Consider the following 20,229-nt stretch of genomic DNA (forward strand, 5'->3'; position numbering starts at 1 on the left):
TGTTGAAGCAGAGAATAAATAGTGAGGTAATGAAAGAGGCAACGCCAGGTTCCAGTTGAAGAGGAATACCCACAGGTTTAAAAATAGGCCACAATAATCCTTATATAACAAGTGGGACGTCAGAGTTGTTTACAATGTTGGTGCCTGAGAAATGAAGGGTTACAATACAATACAGCATTATACTGCACATTTCAGAGCCTCATTGATCCAAATGGGCTCATCTTAAACTGCCAATAATTATCAGGCTATTATATTATTATTATTATTATGATTATTATTAAAAGAAGAAGAGTATTTGAATTAAGATGCAATAAGATAGATATAAACAAGAGTTGTGTGGGTGTTTGTGTGGGTGTGCACTGTGCCTTTATCTTACAGTAGGAAAAACAGAAACTCAATGTTATTCAATGAGGCTCCACATTATTTCAGTTTCTACATGAGAGAGAGAGAGAGAGAGAGGACAGTTGGGCAAAGCAAAAAGGGGGAGGGGGGGCGGGGCTTGCGTGCAGCGAATTTACGCAAAGCAGCCAATGGGCATCGCCGCAGCCTGATGATTGACAGGCACGGCCCCTGCAGGAAGCCCCGCCCCCTTATGACTCTGTGTTTTATTCTGTATTTAGAGCAGCAGCGTCACATGTTGTTTTTCTCCAGGATCAGATCGCTCTCTGCTCTGCTCTGCTCCCCGGCTGCTCTGCGGTTTTTCCCTCGGACAGCGGACACTCACATCGCTGTCTGATATGGATTAGCTGCAGAAAATAATAACCTTTTAAGTTTGTTTTTGTTGCGATAGCCTATAGGCTTACATATATATATATTTTTAAAGGACAATTTAGAAGGGAAAAAAGGAGAGGAAAGGCTTATCTGAACTTGAGAAGAGAAGTGGATCGAAAATGGCAAGTCCTCCGGCGACGGTAGGACACCTGTTATCAAATGGGACGACCGGGGTGAAGAAGTGCGGGTACCTGAGGAAGCAGAAACACGGACACAGGCGCTTCTTCGTGCTGCGGGAGGTGACGGAGCGCTGCCCTGCCCGGCTGGAGTACTATGAGAGCGAGAAGAAATGGAGAAACAAGTCCGCCGCCAAACGGGTGATAACTTTGGACTCGTGTCTGTGCGTAAACAAACGCGCCGACGCCAAACACAAGCACCTGATCGCCCTCTACACCAAGGACGAGTACTTCGCCGTGGCTGCGGACAACGAGCAGGAGCAGGAGAGCTGGTACACGGTCCTGACTGATTTGATAGCAGAGGGGAAGGTGTACGACAGCCCAGCATCCACCTCCTCCTTGGTGGGCTTCGAGGAGGCCAGCTATGGACTCATTACCCCCGCTATAGCTGCCTACAAGGAGGTATGGCAGGTCAACTTGAAATCTAAGGGCTTGGGTCAGATCAAGAACCTGACTGGAGTGTACAGGCTGTGTCTGTCCAGCCGGACCATCAGCTTCGTCAAACTGAACTCTGAGACAGCAGCTGTCAGTCTGCAGCTCATGAACATCCGCAGATGTGGCCACTCGGACAGCTTCTTCTTCATAGAGGTGGGCCGGTCGGCGGTCACCGGGCCGGGGGAGTTCTGGATGCAGGCGGAGGACTCTGTGGTGGCGCAGAACATCCACGAGACCATCCTGGAGGCCATGAAGGCCATGAAGGAGCTGTCGGAGTTCAGGCCGAGGAGCAAGAGCCAGTCGGCCAGCACCAACCCCATCTCCGTCCCCACACGACGCAACCTCAACAACCTCCCGCCGAGCCAGACCGGCCTGGTGCGGAGGTCCAGGACGGACAGCATGGCGGTGGCCACGTCCCCGGGGAGGAAGTTCACGTCCTGCCGGGTCAGAACGGCGAGCGAGGGCGATGGCAGCGTGACCCGGCCGGTGTCCATGTCCATATCCGTGGACATGAACGGGAGCCCGACCAACCACCTCAGCCGGTCGCACACGCTCAGCAGCAGCGGACGCACCTGCAGGATGCTGGAGTCGTCCTCCAACCTGCACCACAGCAGGTCCATGCCGGTGTCCAACTCGCCGCCGGTCGCCTCCAGCCCCATCAGCATGTCGCCGAGAGGTAGCGGTGGCGCCGGGGTCTCCACTCCGGACAAAGCGAGACGGCCTTTCAGCTGCAGCGCCTCCATCTCCGGTTCCCTCAGCGACACCGCCGGCTTCATGCTGTGCGACGACTACAGCTGCAGCCCGGGCGACCCCAAGTTCCTCCCGCTGACCCGCAGCGACACCCCCGACTCGCTGTGCAGCAGCACGCCGCCGTCCCGTGACATCAGCGACCCCTGCGGCTACATGATCATGGAGGGGGCCAACGGCGGCGGCGGTCTCGCTTTCGACAAGGCCTACAGGAAGCGGACGCACTCCCTCACCACGCCGCGCCAGCAGAGGGTGGTGGCGCCGCTGTCCTCGGCCTCGCTGGACGAGTACACGCTCATGAGGATGGCGCACGGCCAGAACTCGCACTCCGCCTCGCCCAAAGTGTGCTACCCAGAAGACTACGGCGACATCGAGATCGGTTCCTCCAGGAGCTCCAGCAGCAACCTCGCCGACGACGGCTATATGCCGATGACGCCCGGCGTCGGGCCGCAGTCTGGAAAGGGAGACAACTACGTGCCCATGAGCCCCATGTGCGTCTCGGCGCCAAAACAGATCGTGAACCCCAGGGGCGGCGGCGGTGGCGGCTACAAAACCAACTCGCCCTGCAGCAGCTCCCTGGAGGACAGGGACAGCGGCTACATGCGGATGTGGTGCGGCTCCAAATCCTCCATCGAGAGCCCGGACAGGAACGGCGAATACATGAACATGTCGCCGGGAAACCCCCCTCCACTCCAGACGCCTCCCGACTACTACCTGGGCCTCCTCGCCGCCGCAACCGCTGCTGCCGAACCCGCGCCGGTGAGGTCGGCCACGCTACCTGCGAAACTCCAGGCCTCCAGGAAAGACGACGACAGCGGCGGCGGGGGCCAGTACGTGTTGATGAGCCCGCAGAGCCTGAGGCAGAGAGGAGTCGGAGGCGGAGGCGGCGGCGAGTCCGACTACTACTCGGTGATGCAGCCCACCTCGCCGCTGAGCCCCTCGGTCCCTTCTCCCGTCAGGCACGGCCGTGTGGACAACCTGTCGTACAGGGGGCGGCTGGGGCGGCCCAACCGGCTCTCCCTCGACACCCTGAGGACCCTCCCCAGCATGCACGAGCACCCCTTGCCCCCCGGAGAGCCGAGGAGCCCCGGGGAATACATCAACATCGACTTCAGCAGCGGTCCCAGATTCCCCCCGCCGCTTTCCATCGCTGCTGCTGCTTCCACGGAGAGCCAGTCCTCCTCCTCCTCCTCCTCTTCCGCCGGCGGCGCTCCTGCTGCTGCTGAGCGTCTGGCCGCGTTTCCGGTGTTGCCCATGTGCCCCTGCTCCGAGGAAGACGGGGTTTACCAGGAGGGGTCGCAGGGCCTAGGCAACGAGATGAAAAACGACTACACCGAGATGACGTTCGGGATGACCAGCTCGCCCCCACAGCTCGTTCCTCAGAGCGCAGTGAGGTATGTCTGTGGAGGGAGGGAGGGAGGGAGGGAGGGAGGGGGGAAAGTCTTCTGATTTATTATCATCTATTACAACAGTCTGGCTGTGGGATTTATCACAGGCTGAAAATAGTGAGTCGATTACTAGGAGAACAGCTCACAGGCATTTTAATTCCTCTGAATAATAAAAAAAGCCAGACTGCTTTGCTCAGCCTCAGCGTCAACACTATAAACGCTGATGATGTGATCCCTCAGATATGGAAACAAGAGGCCAATGAGTTCAGTTTTTTGTGTGAATTCACAATAACAAAGTAAAAGCTACATGATAATAAATGTAAATAATAATAATAATCTTATTTTGAAACTCCACCAGCAACCAGAGTGGCAGGGAGAGGAGGCTCTCTCTGGAGGACCAGGGCGTCCCAGAAAGCATCGGGGTCTTCCTGTTGGGGGCCGCCTCGTCCTCCACGGTCGACCCCGACTGCTCCGCCAAGGTGATCCGGGCCAACCCTCAGGGCCGCCGGCGCCACAGCTCCGAGACCTTCTCCTCCACCGCCACCGTGACGCCGGTGTTCCCCTCGTTCGCCCGGGGCGACGCGGTGAAGAGGCACAGCTCGGTGGAGAACATCTCGTCCCGGAGCAGCGAGGGCTCCGACGAGGAGTACGGCTGCAGCCCCGTGAGCCGGCGTGAGACGTCGGCGGCGGCGGGCTACCCCAACGGACTCAACTACATCGCCTTGAACCTGCTGGACAACAGGGACGTGGAGAAATGCGAGGACCTGGTTGGCTTCAAACCCACCAGCAGCTGTAAAGGGGGTATCAATGGATTACACAGCTCGCCATATGTCTGCTTGGGATTCAAGGAGGCCGCCACCACTGCCAAAGGTGAGTCAAGTCGATGTCAGATGTGTTTCTGCTGAGTAATTCACCTTAACTTTTCAGCTCTGTGCACTGCATTGTGGGTATTGTTGTTTTAAAGGAGGTCTTAGAGTGTTTTCGTATGGACGCGGAGCTGTCCTGTACAGTTCGCAGGCAAATACGAGAGGCGAACGAACGTGCGTTTCCTCTATAGATTCAAATGCAAACTAACTGGGGATTTTTCAAAGCACACAATACAAGTAGGTGGTGCTGATGCTGCCTTCAGGTGCCCCTCGTAATCTCCTGCCCCTGAACGCCTGAAAACAGAGCGGTGCCCCTGTGTTTACTCTAGTGAGTCAGAGTCCAAATGAAGAGGAGGAGGAGGAGGAGGAGGAGGAGGAGGAGGAGGAGAGATGCGGTCGCTCTTCTTCACCGCTCTTCTGATCATCTGTATTTGTTAATTCCTGGTATTTTCCGGCACACGTGAACGCAGCACGAGGCTGCTATGAAACGTGACCGGGCTGAGGGCTCTCTGAAGTAAACAACAAGCACTATGACGGAGCAGGACGCTGCCTTGCCTTCGCTCGCTGCCTCTGTTGTGGGCTGCAGATCAACCAAAAATACACAAGTGGACTTCAGCGTTCCACCGACGCTAGTGGGAAATTTAAGTTTTTTTAAATCCAAAATAACAAAAAAAATAAGCATAATAAGCCCTAAAAAGAGTTTATCTTTAACTAGTGGTTAACTAGGGCCTGTTATTAGCATAATGCCTCTGGGCTGATACTAGTCAAAGCTTCCTGTCAGTTGTAATGTCACACAGAGCTGCGGGCGTTTCCGGCTGTTGTTTTTCAGTTGGGTAGGCATTAGTGTGTGTTGCACATCAATGTGACCTCTGTGGACCCCCTTATTCCCACCATCCCATGATCAATAGCACATCCCAGAATATCCCAATTGGGCAAATTGAAGCCGTGGCAGCAGCAAGAGGAGGAGGAGGAGGAGGAGGAAGAGGAAGAGGCAGACGGTGTAAACAGAGAACACAGGGACGCCAGAGTGTTGACATTAAAGTCAAGTTTGACCCTCATGCCAGTTATTGGACGCAAGCGAAAGCACGTGTGTTTGTGAGCACCTACAGCCATGTGTGTGTGTGTGTGTGTGTGTGTGTGTTGTACGCTGACATGTGAGGCCCTGCACAAGTGTGTATGTGTGTACTGTATGTGTGTGTGTGTGTGTCCTTGTAGGGAAAGTGAGGGAAAACAACAAAGCGGGCAAGTTGCTATGCGGCCATCAGGTAACTGGATGTCACGGTCCACATTCCAGGCAGAGAGGGAGGGGAGGGGCTGTTTTTGTGTGTGTGTGTGTGTGTGTGTGTGTGTGTGTGTGTGTGTGTGTGTGTGTGTGTGTGTGTGTGTGTGTGTGTGTGTGTGTGTGTGTGTGTGTGTGTGTGTGTGTGTGTGTGTGTGTGTGTGTGTGTGTGTGTGTGTGTGTGTGTGTGTGTGTGTCACCAAACCCACCCCACCTACCACCAGCTCCAGGGCCGTTTGAATAGAAAGCGGCTTTTATTTCGACCACAAGGCCTCAAGTTTCCATTTGAACACACAGGGACAGAAGAGGATGCTCATCATCATCATAATAATAATAATAATAATTAAGAGGAATGCACTGCCTTAATTAATTATACAGTGACATTACATGTTTGTTTATCTCCACACTGTCTCCACATTCCAAACTCTTTGAACGTGTGGAAGGGGAGGGGAAGAGGGAAAAAAAGAGCGAGGCACATACATGTACATGTGGACTGCAGCACGTACACATGCAGAGCAGTCAGGGGCTGTTTTTCTCTGTCTCTTGGCCTCTTTTTTTTTTTTTTTTTTTTCCAGTGGCGTAGCTGAGCTCGCATCCGTGAATCTGGCAGGGATGTGCAGAGAGAGAGAGAGAGAGAGAGGCCTGTTTTGTTTTCCAGTGCTCGCTCGCCCTGACTGTTTGTGGGGGAGCGAATGAATGCGTGCATAATGGGGCAGGATGGCACGTGCACTCCGCTGCCCTTCCGCCTCATTAGGCTGTTCACTTAGCAGAAGTAAGACAAGCAGAGGAGGAGGAGGTAGGAGGGGAGGGGGGGGGGCAGTAGAATGAGGAGGTAGGGGCAGCAAGGGCTTTTTAAAGTAACAAACAAACTCGTTGGTGAAGCCCCAACCTCCACCTCCACTCAGCCAAGGTGCATTATGGGACGGCAAACCCGGGGCCGCTTGTTTACCGAACACTCAGTCCCCCTCTCTGCTTGTGTGGCGAGGCGGGTTGAACCAGGTCAAAGTGCGCTGTTTTTTTTTTTTTTTTTTTCCCCACCTCCTCTTTTTTCTTGAAACTTTTTATTTATTTTGCTTTTCTTTCTTTCTTTTTTTTTTTTTACCTAAACAAAATCCACTGCACAAGTAAAGTAAGTAGCTAAGTAAGATTCCTTTATTTGTCCCACAGTGGGGAAATTTACATTTGTGCAGTAGCAAATAGCAACAGTATAACAATGCAAGTTTCCAAAATGACAATTTAGGGAGGTGGAAAATAAAGTAAAATTGAAAAATAATAAAATAATTAATCAAAAATAATATGAAATAATAATAAAAAACAATATAAAATCAGCAGGAAGACCGCCAGACAGGTTCAAGCTCCACCGTTAGTGAAAATACAGTTTTGGCTGGAATGAAAAGCTGCCGACTAAGGAAGACGTGTTTGTCAGGATCAAAGCCCCTTGCTGCCCCGTGGAATTTAGCATTTACCCCCCCTCGCCCCCTCAAGACCCATGTGAAACGTGACTGAGCTGCTCCCCGGTCAACAAAAAGCGGCTGACAGCTGGATACACTCTTCCTCTCTGCTCCACCTGCAGGTCAGCTTAGATGTCTTAACGCCTGGCATAAGGGTCAGGTATTTGTTTACCTCTTGTCCTGTCAGCCAGCCAGCCAGGCCATGTGACTCTGTTTACCTCCGCCCTAACCCGAGCTGTCCGCCTCCTCCTCCTCCTCCTCCTCCTCCTCTAGCGGCCCCCGGCTCGCAGCAGCTCAGCCAGGTGGATGTTCTGTACCAGACCCAGATTAGCCAAGTCAGCCGTCTCAATTTCTAGCCCCTTCGTCGTCGTTGTCTGACTAATACCGCTATCTCGCCTCCTGCTTCTGCTCTGTGACCGTTCCAACATAGATCATTCTCAGCGTGGATGGATGCATGAAGTATTTAAAAGGATAGTTCACCCAAAATTCAAATTGCACTCATTATCTACAGTACTCACCCTCATGTGGACTAAGGGCTGGGAGAAGTTTCAGAGTCCTCCGTGGCTTCTCTGAGTTACAGGGGGTCTCGGCGTAGCAGTGCATGTCCATATGACGGTTGCAAATGGATACCAACTGTCTTCGTAACAAAAAGGACATGCACTGCTATGCCGAGACCCCCAGTAACTCAGAGAAGCCACGGAGGACTCTGAAACTTCTCCCAGCCCTTAGTCCACATGAGGGTGAGTAGATAATGATTGCAATTTGAATTTTGGGTGAACTATCCCTTTAAAAAATAAATCAACCAGGTGAGGGTCTCTCTTTAGTGATAATGGCAGATGGCCATGGGGGGGGTTAAACACCTGCCACTCGGGTTGATCTTCACACGCAAACACTCTCATTACACTGATTTCCCTGCCTGTGCCCACGCTCGCATGTAAGCATATACATGATGCCACTGTATGGCTCTTATGCACACGCACACACACACACACACACACACACATGCACACACCATCTACACACACACTCTTGTACTTACTCACTATCCTTCCACTAATGACGGTCCACCATCTGCCGCGCCCACAGGCTGCAGAGAGCATGCATGACCATCAGCAGTGAGTGTTTCTGTGTGTGTGTGTGTCTGTGTGTGTCTGTGTGTGTGTGTGTGTGTGTGTGTGTGTGTGTGTCTGTGTGCACGCAATTCATCGGCCAGATTAAAAACATTCGTGCCCATCTTCTCAAATCCTGCTTCCTCTGAACGTCACTCGGCCTCTCGTATCGCAACTGGATGATGTCACTGCAGAGATGATGCACGCAGCCTACTGGCAGCTCGTGTTATATATATTTATTTATTTATTTATGCTTCATGCATTTCCGGTGTTATGTGTGTGTGTGTGTGTGTGTGTGTAGCAGCAGAGGCAATGAGCGAAAGGGGTCGAGTTGAGCAGCCATGCATCCCTAACCGGCTCTGAGCATGCTCAGTAGACCAGGCCGCGATACGAAGGTGTGTTTGACTCTTACGTCATCGCGCCATCACTGACTTACGAGGCAGAATAGTGACACCTGTGCTCACAATTACAACTTTATTTACTACATGTTATATTGATATTGTGTTAATAGTGCAGATATGATAATATAATGACATGAAAAATAGACAAAACGCACAATAAATACGTTGAAAATGAATTTTTTTTTTTGATCAAGGTATTTTTATTTAGTTTTACAAGTTATAGTTTACAATTTAACATAAGTACAACAGAACACACAGGGAGAAAAAACAAACAAACCATAAATCCCATCCACCCCCCACAAATACCAGACATACAGAGTTCACAGTATGAGATACATAGTTCAATATACAGAACTCATATAGCCAGATAATAAAAAACAAACAATCAACATATACAACAAAAAAGAAATACAATAATAAAGATGACTGAGGGCAACAACAGAGGTTTACAGTACTATATTATCTGCTTCCATATCTTCAACAAACATTAAGAAAGGCTGCCATATGTTATAAAATTTTCTAGTAGACCCCCTGATTGTGTATCTGATCTTCTCCAACTTGATATGGCACATGATTTCCCTAACCCAATGGCTGTATGTTGGAGGTGCTGGGTCTTTCCATTTCAATAATATTAGTCTCCTAGCTAGGAGAGAGCAGAAAGCCACCATTATTCTTTCCCACATCTCTAGATGGGAGTCTATCTGAGTTACACCAAAAAGTGCAATGAATGGAGATGTGAAAATGAATTTTTGAGGAAATCGTCACTTTATTCCATCAGTTTATGACATTTAACAGAAACCCAGTGATTGTTGCACCGTTGCCGCCGCCTCGCTGCGCACACACACACACACTCTCACACACACACACACACACATAAGCTGTTAAATGGTTTATTCGCATCCAGATGCACTGAAGCTGAGTTCTTACAAAGGGAAGTCAAAGCCACAAAGAAATCCAGAAATGCCATGTTGCCTGATACATAGAGAACAAACACGCACACGTAACACCGCAGGCTCCTGTGTCAGAGTTTCCAGGCGGTGTGTGTGTGTTTATATGGTTATGTGTGTGTGTGTGTGTGTGTGTCATGGCACAGGGAGGCGGGGGGCTAAAGTAGGCCGGGATGTTCCAGACAGAAGCGCTAGCTGTGAGATAACTGCGTGGCCAGCGTTCCCCACATTTAGCCAGCCACGGCTCCAGATGAGATTACAGCCTCTGCAGGCCAGATTAGACGGCCAGGGGAGGTTAGATCAGCGCCGAGCCAGCGGCTACTCCACAGACAGCAGCTGGGGAAGGGGGGGGGGGTGTCTGCGTAATTCAAGGTGTCGGCATTTGTTCACTTTGGCATGTCCATGTTTGGTTTTATTGCAATCTACGCATAAATCAATGGATATCTAAGAGGATAGATAGAATATAACAGCGATAATCAACCACATAGTAACAAACCATGTTGCTGTGATGCTGTATGTGCAGTTACAGGTGTTTAACCCTCCTGTTGTCCTCCTGGGTCAAGGAAGGAAGGAAGGAAGGATGAAGGTAATGAAAGATGGAAGGAAAGATAGATGGAGGGAGGAAACAGATTGGGTCAATTGGGTCAAAAAAAGGAAGAAGAGAGGACGAAGGGAAGGAAGGAAGGAAGGAAGGGAGGCAAAAAGGATTGTGGAAAGAAGGAAGGGAAAAGGGAAGGAAAGAAAGATGGAGGGAGGGAACAGACCATGTGAATTGGATCAAAAGAAGAAGTAAGGACGAAGGGAAGGATGGAAATAAGGAAGGGAAAAAGGAAGGATGGAGGAAGTGAACAGATTGGGTCAATTTGACCCAGAAGGACGACAGGAGGGTTAAATAGTGTAATATAAAAGATACAGGAGGTTTCACATCACTGCATTTCAGCCTCAGTCATTCCTGCTGAAAACATCTATTGAAAAAAACAACCTGTAATTATAATAAAAGAGAAATGTGGATTTGCCTTCTTTTTTCTATATAAGTGAATGGGCTGAAAAAACAAAAAAAACAAAAAACAGCAGTTTTTCAGGAATTTACAGCTTCAGTTTTCAGCCTGTGACCGCTGCACATTTTTTTGGTGAAGCGATGTTTTTTTTTTTTCATCAGCCTCGCAGTGATACAAGTGTCCCAGTGCGATGCAGGTTTAGTCTCACATTGAAGACGAGAGCCCTGAACGTCTCTTGGTGCCCCGTCCTCACCCTTTGACTTAAAGTAAATCCTTCCTTCTTAGCTTCTTTTGCCCCCTCCTCCACTCACACTCACACACAGCAAATCAACCCTACTGTACATAATTATCCACATTGCTGCTACTGCAGTCTCTCTCTCTGTCTGTAGCATCATCTGCTGCTGCACGGCTTATTGCTGCTGCTAACTGGTCCTCCCCTGCTCACCGTGTGTCCATAGCAACACGGCAGCGCGACAGGAGACCCCCCTTAACCCAACCCCCATCACTCCACATCCACATCCACATCCCAGATTATGTAATTACAACCACTGCTGGGGCCATCCTCCATCCTCCCCCCACCGCCGTCCTTCAGCAGCTTCCCCGGCTCTTATCAATAGTTCAGACGAGTGCAGCAGGGATTTCAAAATATCTAACGCCGATTTGTACGTCATTGTATACTAAAAAAAAAAGGCTACAAATGTGCATTATGGGATTATATCTGTGAAATAACTGCATCAACGTGACTCTTAACTCTCCCTTTTTCTTTCTGTCTTGTCTTTTTCAGACTGAGCGACGACACCGTCCTCTGGCTTCGGCGTCTTCACCAACCTGCTGCTGCTCCATTTATAGGAAAACAAGAAAAAGAAAAAGAAAGAAAGACAGAACTCAGATCAGATCAACTCAGATGCCCCTAAAAGACTGTCTGGACCCTCAGCAAACACACACACATGGACACACACACCTTGGAGAGCAAGCATGCCACCATCTATGCATGTCGTTGAGTTTGCTAAAGGCAGGACAAGTGTGTTTGTGTCGTGTGTCATGTTTCCTGCGCTCTCATTTTTTTGGCGCAAGCACAGAAGCAAAGATAGTCAGACAATAACACGGTACCACGGACGTTATTTATTTACTTGAGGGTGGTTTTCACGACCACCTGTGTGAGTGCGTGTGTGGGAAAGTACGAGCGACTGGTGTGTCAGCGAACAATCAAAGCGACTATAGAGCGAAGACACCACGGTACACTGAGTATATAATAATATTTAGATTAGATATTTTATTTATTTTTGGAAGATGAATGTCTGATAAGACCTACCCGATGCCTTAATGTCTATATTGTCCTTATGTTTTCTATGAAATGACAGATAAATATTCTATTATGGTATGTCTATTTGGACCGACATCTCTATATTGTTATTCTCTGTGGAAAGTAAAAAGCCTATAGTTTACCATTAAAATATATTATTTCAGAAATGTACAGTAAAGCGCGGCTGCTCCAGATCTGATTTATCGTAAAGTATTTTCTTAATTACTAATTTCTTATTTATTCTAACCTAGTTTATTTTTTCGTCCAATCAAAACACTGGACTTAAAGAAGTATATTTCTAAATGTCCTTTAAGAGTTATGCATGTCTTTATAACTCAGACCCCACAACTACCAGGCATCTGAATGCACTGTACCTCCCACAGTTCCTCAGTCACTTGAGCCTAAAAACCTCACACACTCCTACCTTCAAACCTACAGCCGGCTGCTCTGCTGCTCTGCTGCTCTGCTGAGCGCCGGCTGCCCTGCTGTGATATCATAGGATGGTACAACTGTAGAGCTGAGGAGAAAACGGAAAAAAGGGGGGAGAGGGGGGTGGAGCCAGTGAGAAAGGGCACAATCCAGACACTTTCTGGTCAACAAGTGGGCGAATTTAAAGGGATAGTTCACCCAAAATTGAATTGATGATTATCTACTCACCCTCATGTCGACTAAGGGCTGGGAGAAGTTTCAGAGTCCAAAGGGAATGTCCATATAACGGTTGCAAATGCATACCAACTGTCTTCGTAACAAAAAGACTCACCAAAAAACATCCAAATACCTCCATGCTGCTCGTACGTAATGTCCATCTTGTATTGAAGCCCCGAAATGCGAAATTGTCCCGAAAAAAATTAAATAAGTCTATTTTTCAAGCTTGTTTTGTAGCGGAAGCTTCTCGAAGCTCCTCTTCCCGGTTCGTCAAATTTGGACGAAATGGGAAGAGGAGCTTCCGCTACAAACAAGCTTGAAATATAGACTTTTTTTTTTCGGGATAATTTTGCATTTCGGGGGTTCAATACAAGACGGACATTACATACGAGCAGCATGGAGGTATTTGGATGTTTTTTGGTGTGTCTTTTTGTTACGAAGACAGTTGGTATCCATTTGCAACCGTTATATGGACATGCACTGCTACGCCGAGACCCCCTGTAACTCAGAGAAGCCACAGAGGACTCTGAAACTTCTCCCAGCCCTTAGTCCACATGAGGGTGAGTAGATAATGAGAAATTTGAATTTTGGGTGAACTATCCCTTTAAGGGGAGAGAGGTATCAGCATGTACTGGACAAGCACTGAGGGGAGGAGCGAGAAAAAAAAATAGTAGTAGAAGACGAAGAAGGAGAAGAAGAGGGGCCAAGAGCCACATCTGGCGCCATCATGGAGGTTCAGCTGTCTGGAAAATAGAACTGTACACGAGACGGCGGCGTAAAGAAACGAGAGCCGGCTGAAGAGAATTATGTAATGTTACAACAAGTTCAAGTCGCACGATGTAACCACTGTAAGAGACACAGACAATCAGATTGAACTGGTGTAATTTCCTCTTTTTAAACATTACATAGTAGTCTCTTTTTAAAGTGAAACTGTAAAACTCAACAGCAGCAACTGTGTCCACATGTGATAAATCGCATGAATGTAAAACGTTGGTTTCACATAAATTAGCTCACAACCTCCATGATGGCTGCCACTGTTTGTTTTTTTAATTCTAACTAGTATAAATCTTAAAGCTCCTCCATCAACATCCTTCTGTGCCGACTCCACCTGGCTCACAAACCCTTCTAGTGTACATTAGATTGTAAAACTTTAATTAAAACCATGTCTGAATGTATCGCTGAGCTGGTGGCAACACCACGGAAACATAAATAAATAAATAACGTGGGGGGAAATGGTTTTTTTTTTTTTTTTTTTTGACAAAGGTGAATAATATAGGAGTTTGTACCACGCTGGTATCTATTTATCTTCAGAGTCTTGAATGTGTATATTGTGTAAATAGAAAGAGTTTAACTAAAAAAGATTATTGAGAATACATGGAGTACTTAGATTTTACCTGTTGCAATGATATTCCTGTGTAAAGACTTTGGCTACCGATTTTTAAGAAGGGGACGGGGGTTTTTGCTTTGGGGTGTACAGTGTCTTGTATGCTTTCCTCCTTCACTATCTGAAAAAAAAACAACTGTCTATTTTATTATAGAGATCTCTTTTGCCTTGTTGACACACTTTACCTAATGGCATATGCAATAGTGACATAAAAACAATCTAGTTTACAACTGTGGAACCAAATGCAACATTGCATCGATGATTTTTTTTTTTTCTTTTTTTCTTTTTTTCGTGGTGAGCAGAAGTTGTTTTTTTTTTGTTTTTTTTTTCTTTTGCTCCTTGTACATTTCTCTTTCTGCCAAGTGTTTTGTTTTCATCGCTGGGAACTCTTTTGTTTCTTGACATGTCTCAGAGCGCTTCTCCCCCCTCCCTCTCCCATTTCTTCTGTGTCCATGGACAGATTTCTTCTTTTACAGAGCGATCTTGGACTGACTCAGTTCGAATGTGTCGTTGTCTTCCATTGTACATAGATCAATATACTGTTATATATTGTGATGCTCACAAGAGATGATAATACTGATTTTTAAAAATCTGGTAGTCAAGTATTGCTTTTGTCTGTACTGATTATGGATAGGAACCTACAGAAATAAATCAATTTATTTAAAGAGATACAATCTTGTCTTCACTTTTCAATTTCCACAAGTAGGATTATGTCTGTCATAATAAAAATACAGTGTTTTTCATTACAGAATTACATTTCATCCACTGAAATTAGGAATGAAAAATACATTTTTAATTCAATTATTGTTCATACAACCCTACATAATATGTATTGGCAAATTTAAAACAGTAAAATGTTATCACAAGTGGTTTGCAAATTGAATTAGCAAAGTAAGGCAACACCACCCGAGTGTATTTTATTGGACAAGGGTTTATTCTATGTTTTAAATCGTAAAAGCAATGTTATTTTGTATATGTTTTAAGTCATATTACTATATGCCACTTCATTTTTCTCTCTAGAAGACTCAAATACGTTGATGTAATAACACAAAAGTATCATATTACTTGGAACATACTGTAATATCATACATTTGGCCTGTGGAGAGCGAGGAGCTCGACTCTCCAGGCGACACTTTCTCTCTCCGTTAGTGTTTTTTATTGCCGACGGAGAGCGAGGCAGGAAGCTCACATTGAGCCAATGACTTCCTGCCAAGCCACGCGTCTCCACAAAAGACTGTGTTACTGAGAGCAGGGAGGTCAGGAGGTTCACATGCTGGAGTAAACAACACTTTTCACCTGTCCAGACTCCCACACACTCAACATGCAGCTATCAGGGATCGTATGGAGTTATCTTAGTGTGCACGATTGACCACTGACGGTTATTATTCTCAATGGTTACTTATTAATGGTCAAAACATGGCACAGAGCCCAAGCCAGTCACACATTAAGATTATTTTGGTTTCACTTTCTCCCATGTGAAAGGAATTTAGTTTGTGCTATGTAAAGAAACAGCACGTGCGTGAAATACGACACATCAAATCCACTTTTAAATCAAACCAAACATATTTTGTCACAGCTTTATCAGAGTTTGCCCTCGTTTACCTCCCATCTCTGACGGACAAAGACTCTTCTTGTCCAGAGCCGGACAGCAATCCTGCTTGTTATTTGAAATGAGGAATCAGAGCAAATCAATCAAACTTCCAAATCATATGATGCTGACACGGTTTTTCATGTCTGCATCCGAGCAGCAGCACAGCTCGGATGAACTCTCTCATTGTGACTCTAAATTTGGGGAATAGTTTTAGGACATCCAAGAATAGATCAGATACAAACACACACAATAACTTCAAAGCAGCATCCTGTAAACTGCTTTCTTTTTTATTTTTTGCAACTGTTGTCGCTGCACAAGCCTGAAAATTTCACTTTCACGTCCCTGACCCAGTGACTCCTCTTTCCATGTCGTCTTCTGCTGTTTACCTCCACACCAAAATAGGTTTCATTAAAGAAAAAAGGGAGAGAAAGTGGTTGTTTTTTTGTTTTTTTCTCCAGGCAGACAGACAGTGCAGACGGGGGGTGAGGAACACTGTGTCCCTCCTGGTGGCTCGGTGGTGGGGTCTTATGTAAGGCTGCTTTCTGCCTGGCAGCAGAGCAAAGCCCCACTTACAGTGTCATACTGCTAATTAATACACAGCAGCCAGAGGAGCGCCCTCAGTGGCTGCTTGTGTGTGTGTGTGTGTCTGTATGCAGTGGTGGACAGTAACGGAGTAAATTTACTTGAGTATTAGATTTCTTTGGTACTTATTACTCTTACTTGAATAAATTTCCAAGACAAATATTTTTACTTTTACTCGAGTTAAAGCAGAAGGAAGCAGAATATTTGTGTTAATATAAGTCTTAAATAGTTCTATCTTCCGACAGCAATCACTTACATAGAGTGTTTGGTCTGAAACACGGGTCTGTCAGTCACTCTGCTCTGCTGTAAGCCGAGGAGAAAACTTTCCTTGTATCCTACAACCTTTATCCAATGAGGAGAGAGAACGGCATAAAGGGGCGGTCCTCTCTGTGTGTGCAGCCAAGGGATGCGCGTGAATGTGGTGACGTAGGGACGAGGGCGGGGACTGCTAACTCCATCCACTGACAGGAAGTTAGCCAAAACCACCGGATCGCTTACTTCTGCTTTAATTTCTAGGAAGGCTGAAAAGTACTCGTTACTTTCAGGTCTGCTCTTTTTTTTTTTTTTTTTTCTAAAATACTATTGGACACAAGCTGTGTTTGTCAAAGAAGGAAACCTATCACAGTGCACACTCTCCACTGGGATCTATACGTAAAAGCGGAAATACGTTATCCCTCCCCATAAGGATACCGCCAAAGTAGCCACGCTCTCGACTGCATTTGTCAACCCAAAACTATACCACGAGTCGTGAAAATGACAACTGCTGTCCTCTTATGATCCCATTCATTTTATTTGTTGTTATAGGTGTTTCTGCAGCTTTATATAACATTGTGGTTCTAAAAGCAGCACGTCAGTGCAGCTGCTTTCAAAGAGTTCATTCTCAGAAACAAGAGTTAAAAGCTCCTTAAATTCATTTAGAAAAAAATATAGTAATTCATTGATGTGAAAAATAAGAAATTTACTCTTACTCTTAAAGTAAATTTAAAAGCATGTACTTTTTAAGCAAGTACTTTTTACTCTTACTCGACTGAGCTACTTTTACTTGTAACGGAGTACATTTTGACCAGTAGTATTTGTACTCTTACTCAAGTACTGGGGTCGAGTACTCTGTCCATCTCTGTCTGTATGAGATATTTGCTGAAGCGATGTCCGTAACAATATTAAAATGCAACAACTGCATTATAATCACGTTTTTATAGGAAATGAATGGGCAGAAAACAGCAGTGAAACAGAGTGAGACCCTCGTTTTCCTCCATTTACGTGAAGGAAGGAGCAGCATCACGGTGCTGGATGTGATTAATGATATTGATCACAGAGCCTGGTATTGCTTTTACAATCACGTTTCATTAGTTAGAGTTGTTTTCACCGCTCCCTCACTGAAGAAGAACATGTGCACCACAGTGTAGAGTCAGTAGAAGCATTGATTACAACGGTCCAAGCTGAAGTAAATGTCATTATCAATGGGAATACAAAGCTACAACTTCCCTATATGACGTTTTAACAGTCATATGAAATCTGACATTTCTGGGAAATTGGGTTAGCAGCAAATAATCACGTGAAACTGAGCGTTAGAAGGCGATGCTCTTCATAAAAAGTATGCACTCAATGCACGTCTTGTACTGTGCACCAGAACAGCATGTGAGGTATGCACCATAGATTATTATGAGCATGTGAGTGGGTCTTATAGGGAGAATAGCTGCTCCGTTGGCAACCTCCTCGTCCACCCTGTGCTCCATTGGGCCTCCCTGCCAGCTTGCTGCCGTGCTGTGCTGCTGCTCTTGAGGGGATTGGGAGTCGCTGGCCCCATTATTTCTCCCTGAATCAGCCTAAGGAGGGTTTCAGTCAGGCTCATTGAACTCCGCCACGCAGCAGCGGGGCGGAGCAGTGACCCACTTACACTCGCCAGCTCTGGCTCTTCACAGTGGCTAGGAAAGAGGCGCACGGCTCTGCTGAGCCCACATGAAAACATAACACACTGACATATATCTTAGAATACCATATTTAATCAAATATATAGCGTTTGTCATGCAAATAAAGAAGTTTTAACCTCCATGAGGTCATATAGACTATCGTTTAGCCATATTATTAGAGCTATTTGAAGGTTTTGCTGTTACATCCATTAGGTTAGCATCAACTGCTGTTCATCTACCAGTGCAGACTCTTCAGAGATAGTGGAAACCCTTGTTTTGCATTACTTCTTTTACTATAAGTTAACATGCTAACTAGTGAGATTGTCTCATCACTTTTCACTGTGTTCACTGTAGTGTTTAGTTTGTATAACAAGCTGGAAAGTTACAGACACAATGAATATTCAGTGAAAAACCATCTTGTTCACTATCAATGACTTTCACTACTGAATCCAATACAGGTGCATGTAAATAATAGGAGCATATAAATAATGTAGGCATCACTATCAATAGTCTCGAAATAAAAAATCCTAACAAAAAGACTGGGAACACTGTGTCCCATTATGTCCTGCAGCTTCTTTAGGTCTCACAGGTTACAACAACTCTGTTGCATTCATGTCTTCTCTCTGAACCTGTTGACATTTATCAGCCCTCACTTTAAAAAAAAAAAAAACATTTTATTGTGTCATTTTGGTTCATGGAAACTTTGATTCAGTTGTCAGCTATTAATAAAAAATGTCTTGAAAGCGGAGACCGGACCACATTTGGTAACACTAGTAATTGTCTTGGACTTGTGCCTTCTCAGTTTTAGCTGTTGAAAACTACAGTTAATCATAACTAATGCTTCATAAGTGCTATTTGTTTGTCAAAAAGTTCTCAAACTCGGTACATTTGTGTGTGTGTGTGTGTGTGGTGTGTGTGAATGGAAAACTCAAGTCTCTGCAGCTCTGTATCTCTTGGACCATGACAGTCAGACTCCACGTGTTTGGACAGCATGTGGAAACCTCGGTCCCACCCACTGCTCGCAAACACTCCTGCTGCTGTTTACCACGCTGGCAGTGGAGTGGAAGACTCCAACCTGCTGCTGCTTCACACACACACACACACACACACACACACACACACACACACACACACACACACACACACACACTGTATTATTAGCCGAGTGAGTCGATGCTCTTTCACAGCTCATAAACATGTTTTGCACAAATGATTCTGGAGGAAAACACTGTTGTAAAAGATCCAAACATAAAATGACTCATGTTTTCATATCTCCGATGAGCTGGCATGATAACGAGCAGGCTGAAAGTATAAAGGAAGCAGGAAACAATATGTGTGAATTTACTGTTTTGGAGTCAGTTGTTGTAACAGATAACAGCCACCTGCACCTCCCATGTTTTTCTTCTTCGGCTCCATTCCTATCAAGCTGGAAACTCAGTCTGGTATTGTGTTTGTTTCTTGAGGCAAAGCTGCTCAGGAGGAAGAATTCCCCTCATTGGTTGGGTCAAATATGGTGACCAGACGTCCTGGTTTGTCTGGGATTGTTCTGCTTGCAGGCTCAAGTCTGATCTTTATGTTTTTGTGTGCGACTGCTTTTGCTTTTGCTGAGACAAACAGGTTAGAAAAGCAGAAGCATGTCGGGTTAAACAAGTCACTGAAGGCCTCGGGCTCAACATGTGAACACACACTGGTTGCACAGGCCAATAAGCAAATATGCAAATTCACAGTCTCACAAAAACAGCGTAACCTTTACTCTGCGTTGTCTTCAAAGAGTTTGCACGTGCTTTAAATGTTTGGAGGGTAAAGAGTTGAGGTAAAACTATTATATACTACACTGTTCAACCATAGGCTGAAGCTTAGCTAGGCTCTTTGATATAATGGTTTGCAATCATGATGAGCGTCTGAAAGATAAATATTTTCTCTTTCTCCAGATCCAATATTGTAATCCAATATTTCCTTAAGCTTATGAGAATCATCTGCATTTCTGAACCGATCTCTTTAAACATGGATATTTGCTTAAGGTTTAATACTTGATGATACAAAAACACCATGTCATGATGTTTTTCTGCCTTGCACAACATCATTCAGATTCATCCAGAACAGAATTAACAGCACAAAGTGTGTTACTAAACCAAACGCTATTAGTCCCATAAAACATATTTCTTGTTTTTCATATCATTCAGGGCGTAAAAATCAACATAATTTGAACTCAAATTTACACGACTGCACTAATGCATTAACTTGGC

General features: G+C 46.0%; 1 protein-coding gene across 1 annotated transcript; it reads left to right on the forward strand.

The window, feature by feature from the left end:
* LOC311001240 (insulin receptor substrate 2-like) lies at positions 1 to 12,494 on the forward strand. The gene is made up of 3 exons (XM_083992272.1): positions 1 to 3,523; positions 3,876 to 4,387; positions 11,353 to 12,494. Exons 1-3 carry the CDS (start codon positions 891 to 893, stop codon positions 11,355 to 11,357), a joined length of 3,150 nt encoding a protein of 1,049 aa, XP_083848398.1. The 5' UTR covers positions 1 to 890; the 3' UTR covers positions 11,358 to 12,494.
* Positions 12,495 to 20,229: the final 7,735 nt, after the last annotated feature.

This window comes from Trachurus trachurus (assembly GCF_905171665.1).
Source record: "Trachurus trachurus genome assembly, chromosome: 2".
In the NCBI taxonomy this organism is placed as follows: Eukaryota; Metazoa; Chordata; class Actinopteri; order Carangiformes; family Carangidae; genus Trachurus; species Trachurus trachurus.